The 11,104-nt window shown below is 37.2% G+C and overlaps 1 protein-coding gene across 1 annotated transcript in view; it reads right to left on the bottom strand.

Annotated features, from left to right (window-relative positions):
- Positions 1-8,435: 8,435 nt before the first annotated feature.
- Positions 8,436-11,104, bottom strand: part of tlcd3a (TLC domain containing 3A) — a 33,633-nt gene continuing 30,964 nt past the window's right edge. Inside the window, exon 5 of the mRNA XM_042007770.1 lies at positions 8,436-10,088. Within this exon, the coding sequence (XP_041863704.1) occupies positions 9,783-10,088 (306 nt within the window). The 3' untranslated portion in view covers positions 8,436-9,782. The remainder of the gene's footprint in view (positions 10,089-11,104) is intronic.

Here is an 11,104-nt window from a genome sequence, read left to right as displayed (position 1 = left end):
TTTGCTGCCGCCATAAGCTACAAATTTGTTTTATACTCCGCATGTTCTAAGCTGTCTTTGTTTTAAAGTTGAATGAAAAAGCTGTTTGCTTCACTAGCTAACATGATCTCTAACATCTAATAATGAAGCTAGTAGTTGTAGGTTCCTTTTAAAAATGATTTCACATTCGGACAAACAGCTTCAAAATTAAACAAAAGCCCACAAATCTTACCATTTCACTGTACCAGGTGATCTTCAGTGCTTGCAGCTGAACCACAGACGTAAGCTTGTGTCAGCAGCGCACCCAAGTGGCCATGGTGCCACATTACAACTGAATGAAGCCGTACAGGTTCAAGGTGACCTAAGCACAAAGCGATATCCTGAGTTTTACTATCTTTAAACATCATTGCTTACATCCATTTAAGTTACTGAAAACCTTTTGAAGAGTTACAATAGGGGAAAAATTAGATGAATGCAACTAGTAAATGAAATTAAACAATTATTAGTTATTAAACTGGCACTTAAAGGAACGGTTTGACACTTTTGGAACTATGTCAAGTTCCTTCACTTTTTAAAGATGTGGTTACACTGAGGCTTATTTAAACCTTGTGTATTAAAGCTGATATTTTCTTTAGATTTACATCCAGCAGGCCCATTGTTAACTTTGGGTAGAATCAGTGAGTGAAATCCAGGGACTCTTGGATGTCTGTAAAAAAAAAAAAAAAAAGTCTGCAGATTTGAAAGATTATAGAAGAGAAAAAAAAAGTTTAAAAGTCATTTTAAAAATGACACTGCAGGGTAAACACACTGAAAGACCAATGATCAACCATTTAACACAAGTTTAGCCGTTTCTGCTGGAATCTACTGACTGAAGTTTGACTCTGCTTTTAACCCTCATCTTCAAACCCCACCACCCATATTTCACATACTGGCTTCCACGTTGGTTCTCTAGACAAAATACATCAATAAGATTTGTTGTCACTTTTGCATTTAATTTTCATCTAATTATTCTTTATTTGCATTTTTACTCTTATTTGTGTATTTATTTTTATATTATTTATTTATTTTTAATTATTTAATATTTAATAAAATTCTATTTTATTTAACTCTTTATGTTCCTAATATTTTATATATATATATATATATATATATATATATATATATATATATATATATATATATGTATATATATTTGTTTTTATATAACTGTATATAAATTTAGACATTAGGGGGTTATAACAATTCAAATAAGAACATGTTAAAATAAAAATGAAAAACTGATAATAAAAGCAAGAAGATGGCCGTTTGCTTTCCATATTAATAAACGTGATAAGCTACCAGTCAGAATTGGGGTGACCAATGAAATTTCCGAGATAAAGGAGAAATGGATTCTGTTAAAGTGACTTACAACTTTATACCCTTGCAATTGAGCCTAATTCCAATAGTTTCCAAGCAAAATCATCTGGATGTCCTATTTAGGGAAGAAGAATCGTTGTTATCCTGAAAGTTACAGATTTCACTTTTTTCTTCCCCAGTGAGACAGAGATTCAGACGATGATACAACACCATGGATGCACTCATTTAAAGTCATAAAAATATATATTTTTCTTAGTGGTTTTTTTTTTCTTTCATTGTAGGATGCAGAAGTTGCACATTTCAACATATCCGGGGACATCAAGTGTGAGCCCCCAGAAGTTTTACAAAAACCTCATCAACAGCAGGACTAAAAGATAATGTGGAAACTATGAACACAAGACCTTGGAACATATTTTAAAAATTTCCAACTTAACAGAGACAAATCAAAATAAACCAGAGACCTGCTCAAAACAGTCTATCAAATCAAATTTATTGGATTTTAAAGAGGGGGGGGGGGGTGCTCTGTATTCACAGGTTGCAGTTACAATACATAACTCTTCCCATTGTTTCATAAAACAGTTCAGTCTCACTTCAGATAGGAAATTTCCTAAATAAAAAGAGGACAGATGCATCTATTCTGTTTTTTATGTCTGAAAAATTAGACTACTATCAAAAATAATGTGGGCCAGGAAGTATTAAAGGTTGTCATATAGTGCTGCATTTAACTTAGTTATGAATGCTGAATGAAATCCAATTATGTACACATCCACTTAAACAAGAGGCACAGCAAACAAATGTAAGTCTACTTTGGTGTGTGTACATATATATATATATATATATATATATATATATATATATATATATATATATATATATACATACACATATATATACACACACATAGGCATGTTTAAAGGTTATTATCTTAATACATATAAGACATAATTATGACATAAGACATAATAGGATTTGGATCATTGATGAAATGCTGCAAAATGTTAAAAACTACAAAAAACAAACAAACAAAAGAAAAACACAACAAGTTAAGATCTTAATTTTATCAGAATTAAATTAATTTATTGAAATTAGATTACATGCTCTCTATCAATGATCTAGCTACATATGTATAGCAGTTTGATTCAACCAGTTAAAATAAAACTGATTTCTATGAATTATGAACTGCTGCTGTGAACACCAAAATCACGTAAAACACTATATGAAAATGATAATCAACCCGATGAATACAGCCACAACCTGTAAACGCTGCCTGCCATCTTAGCTCTTTCACACTGAGTTTTGTGGATATCACAAGCAGATTTTCCACAAGGCACTGTAGACTAAGTTCGGTTCACTGTCCACAGATCAAAATTAGTCCCAGCAATACGTGTTTTGCGATGCTTAAAACTCAAGCCTATCCAGACTTGTGTGATAAAATGCATTTTATCAGCCCAATGCAGCATTTACACATCATATCAGAGAAAAGTGCAGAGTATTGTTGCTTTATGTTAGTTACTCCCCATCCAGCATGCAAACATTTTCATCAAACATGACATGGAATTTATCCATATTCTCTTTTAAACCCTTACTCTCACCTCATCTGCAGTCCAAATCCTCAAATAATCATAAGGAGGGAGGCAGCCAAGGTGAATGGATATGGGAAAGTAGGGAAAACAGCAAAGTGACAGAAACTGTGTTAGAGAAGCATTACAGACTATCATCAGTTTGCTCCCCAAAAGAAACTTAAACATACTGTGGTAGTAGCCCTGGTATTGGAGTAGGCGTATACTGGAGTGTTTAAACAACTCAACATTTAAAACTTGGAGTTTAGTCACAAGTAATCATGTTGCTCTCAGAGTGTACTTATATTGGCATGAATTAGCAAAGAATGGAGTAAGCTTATCCTAAGGTGTCAGCATCAAGTCTACCATCATTTTTACATAATTTAAATGCTTTGGTTAACCATATGTGGTAATATGGTGTTGTCTAACGTTACCCTAATATCTTGAAGCTACGTTCTAGAATACTATGCTAAGTATTCTGCATAATATTCTGCATAATGGGGTAGTCTGAAGATAAGTGTTAGCAACAAGTTTGCTATCACTTAGCACAATAAGGTTAGTATGAGTTTGATGTTTTAACAAAAATAGTAGCACAGTTTAACACAAGGTGAAAGTTCATATTTTGTTAGCAAAAAGCTGATTCCTGTTTTGACCTATATCTATTCTAACCTTTTAGGCTGACAACAACCTATAAAGATTAAGCATGGAGTGTGATGGGACTCACCATACCAGCTACATGTTAAAAGATGTACAACAAAAGCTTTAAAGGAATTACCTCTCAAAATACACAAAAATTTATTCCACCAACTAAAATACGAGGTGTCTGATATGACATTAGAGCAGGGGATCTAAAACAATCCAAGTGAAACACATTGCTAAAATGTTCATATTGAATAAACCTCCAAACACTAACATCCACTAACGGTGTTAGCTTGGAATTGAATGACTCAGCAGTTTAGAGTAGCTAGCATATGCTAACTGTGCTAACTCAAATGTTTGCACTACAGGAATTAAAATCAAAATAACTGCTTTGTCAATCACCAGCTAACACAATGTTACCTTAGAGCTTGATATGACTAAGTAGTTAAAAATAGTTTGAATAAGCTCAATAGCAATTAGACCAAAAATGCAAAAGTGTTAGCATGCTAACCTACTTACTAGTTGATAATCACTCAATATATTAAGTGTTAGCTTGGCGACTGCAAGAATAGTTAGCATAGGTTTAGAACAATTTAACCTAAAATGCTAAAATGTCTGTAAGCTAACACTACTGCCAAAGATATCAAATACTAGCTCAGAAGTTGTTAGAACTCAGGAGGGCAATAAAAATGAGCATGGAACAAATTCCCACTAAAAACAAGCTAACATCTTCTAGCAGGTCGTAGGACTGTTGTGATGTTTTACTAATTTTGTTAAGCGTTAGCTTGGAATTCAGAGGTTTAGAAAATGTATTCTTCAGTAAAACAAAGTTAATGTTAAAATGTAATCAATGGAATCAGCACTCAAAATGTTAGCAAGAAACCTGTTGATGTTGAATGGCCATGTAAATAAAGAGAAGGTATTCACACAGTGATTAAGCAAAATGTTAAAATGTTAGCTTTAAATTAATTCCCTCCTATGATGTAGATTTGAGTTAGAACTGATCTAATGATTTTGTTTTTCACCAGTGAACTGAAAAGTGTGCTGGTGTGGTGCAATCAGTGGTGTCCAAAAACTAGTTTATTAGTTTAATCCTGATGTTAATAACCACCACGGTATGTATGTAAATTAAATGTGGCCAGTCTGCATTTCTTCCATTACAGCCTAATATCTGCAACTCTGCACCAAAGTGGATAAGGTTGGTTATCAGTTAAGTGAGAAATTACTATGAATCACATCATGTTTTATGTTCTGAAAACCTAATAAAACCATCTTTTTATATAAATTTCGTTATTGCAACTAAGGTGCCTGACAGTCTTTGGTTTACCATCATAAGCCATGTAATTAATGATAGTGTGATCATCTTTGTAGTCAGTCTGTTTCATCATCTTACAGTAAACCTTCATGCACCCAGATATGAACTATTTCAGTAAACTTCAAACGCTGGGGAAAGAGGATTTATTTAGATTTTTGTTTAAAAATATACTTAATGAGATTTAGTTATGTCCACTCTTCATGCCTTCAACATCTCATGATTCCTACTAAAACATCTTCCGGTGTTAGAAGACATGACGTTAATAATCCAGTTTATTAGCAATGCAAGTAAAGCTGCTTGTCATCACTGGCTATTAAACACACAGCAACCAAACAGCGTAATCAGGCCAGAGTGGCACGCTCTAGTAATGTCAACTCAGACAAGCAGTTATTGTTGTGAGGTCTTTTTTGTTGTTGTTTTCTAACTTGACATGCACTGTCACTAATGTACAAGTTGAACCGGAAATGTGAGAGAGAAAAAAAAAAAAAAAACGGAATAAACACGAGTCAAAGGAAAACTGAATATTTGATAGATTGAGAGAAATTTTATTTAAGTCTGGAATGTTAGGTGTACTGTATTATTTCAAACCTGCTGATTATCTTTAGATTTTTCTAATTTAGACTTTTTTAATTTTTGCACCTTAAAACCGAGTTGTCACAAATTCCAGGAAAAGTCTCAGCTCAAACTATTCAAGCTCAAACTATTCAAACAGGTTGTTAAACCTAAAAAATGGTGCTTTCTGTATTACACAATGTTTAAATCCAAAATAAACAAGAAAAACCAAAAACAATCAAGATGATCAACACTACAAAATGTGAACAGAAACATCTATTTGCCCGTTTTGGTTTTTTGTTTTTTTTTTTCTATTTTTGTTGTTTTCTTTTGTGCATTTCACGGAAGTTGAGGTCACAGTGGCTGAAAACTGGGATCTATAAATCTCCGTGCAGCAGACGTGCACAGCTGCACTGCCCATAAACTGCTGAGTGGACAAGCAGCAGATAATCCTGGCAACAGATGGTGGCAGAGAGGATGGCAAACTCACCCAGCAGCTTTGTACATCTTCACAACAAATCAGCCCAGAGACCGTCATTATGAGCTCAAATGAAGGACAGGGCAGAGATGGTGGGAAAGGACGAGGTTGGAAAGGAGACAATACTTGGCCACAAGAAAAAAATGGGCTACAGCTTTTAATCTTAAATAAAATATCAATTGTTTGCATGCTATGAAAGAGGAGATGTTACAGAAAACACATAATAGGGAGAAATCTGCTGAAAGAAACAAGAGAACCAAACAACCAGAGCATGGATGTTTCCAGTTATAGTGGTCTGATCAGTCGTGGACAAAAGAAGCTCTCCTGGGTCGCAGCCAAACTGAACAAACGAGCCATTTTTCTGCTGCTCGGTGCTCCTTACACCCTCAGCTTCGTGCCACTCATCAGTAAACAGGCTGTCCACCAACAAGCTGACTCAGCACCTTCTTCCTGCCGTGATCTATATGAAAAGATCAGGCTAAAAATTTAAGTCAAGTGTGAAGTAGAAATATTTGATCTTTAAAGTACTAAGTATTTACATCAAGTGACAGAGTTTTTGTTTTGAGCTGTCACTCTGATCCCATCAGTAATTTGGGCAAGATCCTTATGCAAACAAGGTGAATTAATAAGCGATAAAACGTACAAACGCAGGCTAAATTCAACACAATCAGCGACTTTGCTGCTTCAACTTTACTTAGTCTGGTAGCTTATGAGGACTTCAGCCGAGAATATACTTGCTTTTTATAATGCAGACACATGTTGATCATTTTAAAGAGTTTTTGTGCACATCCTCAGAAGTTATTGCTACGTGTTCACATGCCGCAAAATAAAAGCAACCAGTAGGGGCAGCGTAGAATGTAAGGTAACCGGGTCGACAGACGTAAAAATGATGGAAAGTGCTGCTGTCATTTTTCTGCTGTAATTGCAAGATCAAATTTAATACTAACTTTGTCACCATGTTTATTATTACAAACTTTGAAACTCCATCTTGATTTTCTGACATGCCCCTTGTTGGAATCATGTGGTAACAAACGTAGAACAACTAAGTATGTGCTCATTTATAGTCCCGCAACATACAGAAATCAGTTCGGCTGCGTCAAATGTTGCATACTGCCATGCATGATTTACGCTGGCATGGTTGGTCAGAGTTCAGAGTTCACCTCTAAGTTACGACATCGACATCAGTAGCAGTATAGAAAGCATGGTGGAGATCGTGGTGATTTGTGCATTAAATCCATCCTGGCTTCTTCTTGTTTGCTTTCCTTGGTCACACGCAGCGATGTCACCATTACAGATTTTATTGGTACAATTATTGTCAAAGAAATAATCACAATTTTACGATTATTCTGCATTAATTAATTCATCTAAGCTCTAATTAGGGGTGTCAAAATTAATGTGTTATTGCAAAGAGATGAATCAGTGGAATTAATGCGCTAGTTTTATTTCCTTTTTTTAAAAAACACACTATTTAAACTATTTAAAAGTCCGAATTCGGCCAGAAAGCAGTTTATCCTCTTTATTTTTGAAGATTCAGACGTTTTTTCAGCCTAACATTTAGAGGAGTCTGCAGGACGACCTGTTTCATGTATCACACAACTTTTTTATTGTTTCATGCATAAATTGTGCTGATCTGCCGTCCTAGTTCAGACATGATCTTTTATGGAAAGTGATGGTATTGAGGAACCTTTAGTGTAGTTTAATACCACAATTAATTGTGAAATTAAGTAATTGTGTCATACGTGAGCAACACTACAAAACGCTGACGCCAGCGTTTCTGGTGGTACTGCATTCACGACGGAGCCAGTTGCCTATGGAAACACAAGGTTAAAAAGCAAGTATATTTCCGGTCTTACAGTAGAAAGTATTATGAACTAAATAAATATTAAGTATTAATTTGCCAGATTAGCACAATTAGCCCTAATTCACAGTTCGGCAAAAGTGACAATGGAGTTAAAAAAGAAGAGGGAACAGATTGTGATGGTAAAACCACCAGATAGACTGAGGTGAGGCTTTTGCAGTAATTTAAAAATGTCATTACTGTTACCATGACAACAGCCATCTAAAAAGCCACACCAAGATTTATATTCCAACTGATTTGAAAGGTTTGGTAATAGTTGTGATAAACATGACAGTCTGATTTGCCAGCTGAGCTGTAGTCGTAAACGTGTCCATGTGCACTAGAGAAAAACTAAAAACCAAGTATGATTATCATTTACAACTTTCAATATTTTACCACAAGGGGGGGTGGGCATGAGACCATGATATGTGGTGAGGAGTAGAAATGCACAGAAGTTGAATGAGGGGTCGATTTCAAAGATTAAAAAGCGCATAAATGAGGTGTGGATCACTTTATGAGCGGACGTTAGTGTTGCATTCTAACCATCCACCACAGCCTCTTTTGCATAGATTAAATGTAAAGGACACAAAAAAGGCCATTAACACATTAAGCCTGAGTGATTAAGAATGTCATCTACTAGTCAAATCACCTCTAGATGGTGTAAATAAAAACATATTTTCTATACATTTCTTCAGGAGAAACAAAGCTAAGTGAAGCATGAAATTCTGATTCTCTTTAATTAAAGATAAATATTCATCTGCAACTGGAAATTAGCATAATGGTCCTCTAGTCAAAATATAAGTTGTGTTAAACAATTTTTCCAATGAAACTAAAAGATGATTCAAATCTCTAAAAAGTGTGTGAGCTGTATGAACAGCCTGATGGTTTAAGTGCTCAGTTCAACACCTGATACAGAAGTGCATTCAAATCTCCGCATCTGCAGAGAAACTCATGAGTAAGTATTTATCAGAAATCAAAGCTCATAGCATCCTTGATTTTTCTTTCTCTTTATGTTTGGAAATTTCACTCGTAAGTCTGCCTGGGTGAGACACAGCTCACCTTATTGCTCTGACCTGGCCCTGAGATCAGGAACTATGCTGTATTAGCTATTCATATCCCCTACTTCCAACCCTCAGAGATGGCGTCAACCCCAACCAAGCTGCCCCGAGATCAGCTCTGCCTGTCAGCATCTTCGCTGCAATGCTCCAGTGTAATCACAAAATCCTCACATACAGAAAGTTTGCACTAACTCAGCATGAATTTAAAAAAAAAACTGTACATCCTTCCACTTTGCTTTAAGTTCATCTTAATAAAATACATTGTGAGATCAAGGGCCTAATGTTTTCTTCAGATGACCGAAATAAGACCTTCCAAACTGAAATCCTGAACATGTTTAAACTTGTTAAAAAAGGAGGAAAGCTGATGGACAGGGTTTGAAGTGATGAACAGTGGTGAAAAGTCACATTAACTTGGTACTATTTGTAGCTCTCGAATGTGGATGCGGCGACTTTTCCCCCGCACATACTGCCTGAATATTCATCCCCGCTCCACAGTTTCTGCTCCCTCTTGCAAGTGTGTTAAATTAAAGGATGAGAGAGGAAAATGAGCTATGACATCACTGTAAAACTCATCCTGCTGTAACATCCGCTCCCTGTAACAGACGTTTCCCAGTCAGCAGCAGCTGTAAACACAGTTGGAGTAAAATAAAGAGCAAGTCTCTCCACGTTAGTTTGTCTTTAGTTTCTAGTGCATTAACAGTGAGGCGAATGCAGCCTTTTCATCACCACTGTATATGTAGAGCAGTGTTAACATCCAGGTCAGAGTCTAATCCGAAAAAGAAAAAAAAAAACAAAAAAACAACTAAATCACCCAGGTTCAGTAGTAGCATTAGATCGGTGGTGGAATAGTCCACTTCGGCAGCAGATTTGTAACAGAGGAGTTGAATGGTGCAGAAAATGCCCAGGAGTTGTGGAACGAGAGCAGGCCGTCCTGGTGTACTACAGTACGATGGTGGGGTTGAGTTAGTAGCTGAGTGTGTGGCTGGAGTGAGCAGTCGTGAGCTAAATATCAATCATCCTTGCAGCTGTCAGCGACGGCGGCTGCAGGAGGCGAGTGCGGCCTGCGGCTTCGCTTGTACAGACGGTAGCCCTTTCGGCAAAGCAGCACAAACCAGTACACCTGCGGTGCCAGGATGCAAGAGTTGCCCAGGTTGGCGGTCAGCGGGAGGTGGAACGGCACGCTGTAGAGAGGGATGCCGTAGTGGCGGCCATACATCCAGTACATGTAGGGGAAGAGGGCAATGCGGCACATGAAGAAGGTGAACAGAACCATCCCACCATTGGCCTTGTGCACCCAGCAGTCCTGGAGGCTGAGCTGGGGGAAGAGACAAGGGAGGGAGGGAGGGATGATGTCAGATAATAATAATTCACACTTAAAAATCCCAGTTTTCTGATTTAACTCAGGACCGATTCATCTACATTATTACCCGTGTTTGGGACAAAGAGCTTACTTTGCTCATCTGATTTGGACCTTAAGCATGTCACAGTAAATCACTGGTCTGAGGTTTGTGGCATCAAATTACACCAATTTATACTGTGAGCTTTTAAATCAAGCCCCCCTAGGGCTGGGCGATTAATCGAATTTTAATCTCAATTACAATCTGAGTTTTCAACTATCATAAAAATGAAATGATCCAATTATTTGCTCCTTCTCAGTTTACTCTTGTGTCCGCACTCACCAGCCACTTCATCAGGACTACCTTCTAGTACTGGGTCGGACCCCCTTTTCCCTACAGAATTGCCTTAATTCTTGGTGTGACAGATGGAACCAGGTGTTGGAAACCTTCCTCAGAGGTTTTGCTCCATATTAACATGACAGCATCACACAGTTGCTGCAGGTTTGTCGGCTGCATCCATGATGAGAATCTCCCGTTCCACCACATCCCAAAGCTGCTGGACTGAGATCTGGTGACTGTGGAGACCATTGGAGTCCAGTGAACTCATTGTCATGTTTTAGAAAGCAGCTGGAGATGATCTGAGCTTTGTGACATGGTGCATTATCCTGCATGAAGTAGCCATTAGAAGATGCTACACTGTGGTCATAAAGGGATGGACATGGTCAGCAACAATACTCAGGTAGGCTGTGCTGGTTAAACCAAGCTACATTGGACTAAGGGGCCCAAAGTGGGCCAAGAAAATATCCCCCACACCATTACACCACCAGCAGCCTAAAGTGTTGGTCCAAGGCAGGATGGATCCATGTTTTCATGATGTTTCCACCAAATTCTGAGCCTAGCATCTGAATGTGGAGCTGAAACTGGGACTCATCAGACCAGGAAATGGAACCAGTGCTAATTTGAGTTTCTGTTTCCTTTCTGTCATCTCCAACCA

Source organism: Melanotaenia boesemani, chromosome 15 (genome assembly GCF_017639745.1).
Source record: "Melanotaenia boesemani isolate fMelBoe1 chromosome 15, fMelBoe1.pri, whole genome shotgun sequence".
Classification (NCBI taxonomy): domain Eukaryota; kingdom Metazoa; phylum Chordata; class Actinopteri; order Atheriniformes; family Melanotaeniidae; genus Melanotaenia; species Melanotaenia boesemani.
The sequence above is the reverse complement of the archived record's forward strand: the minus strand, read 5'-3'. Positions and strand labels throughout refer to the sequence as shown.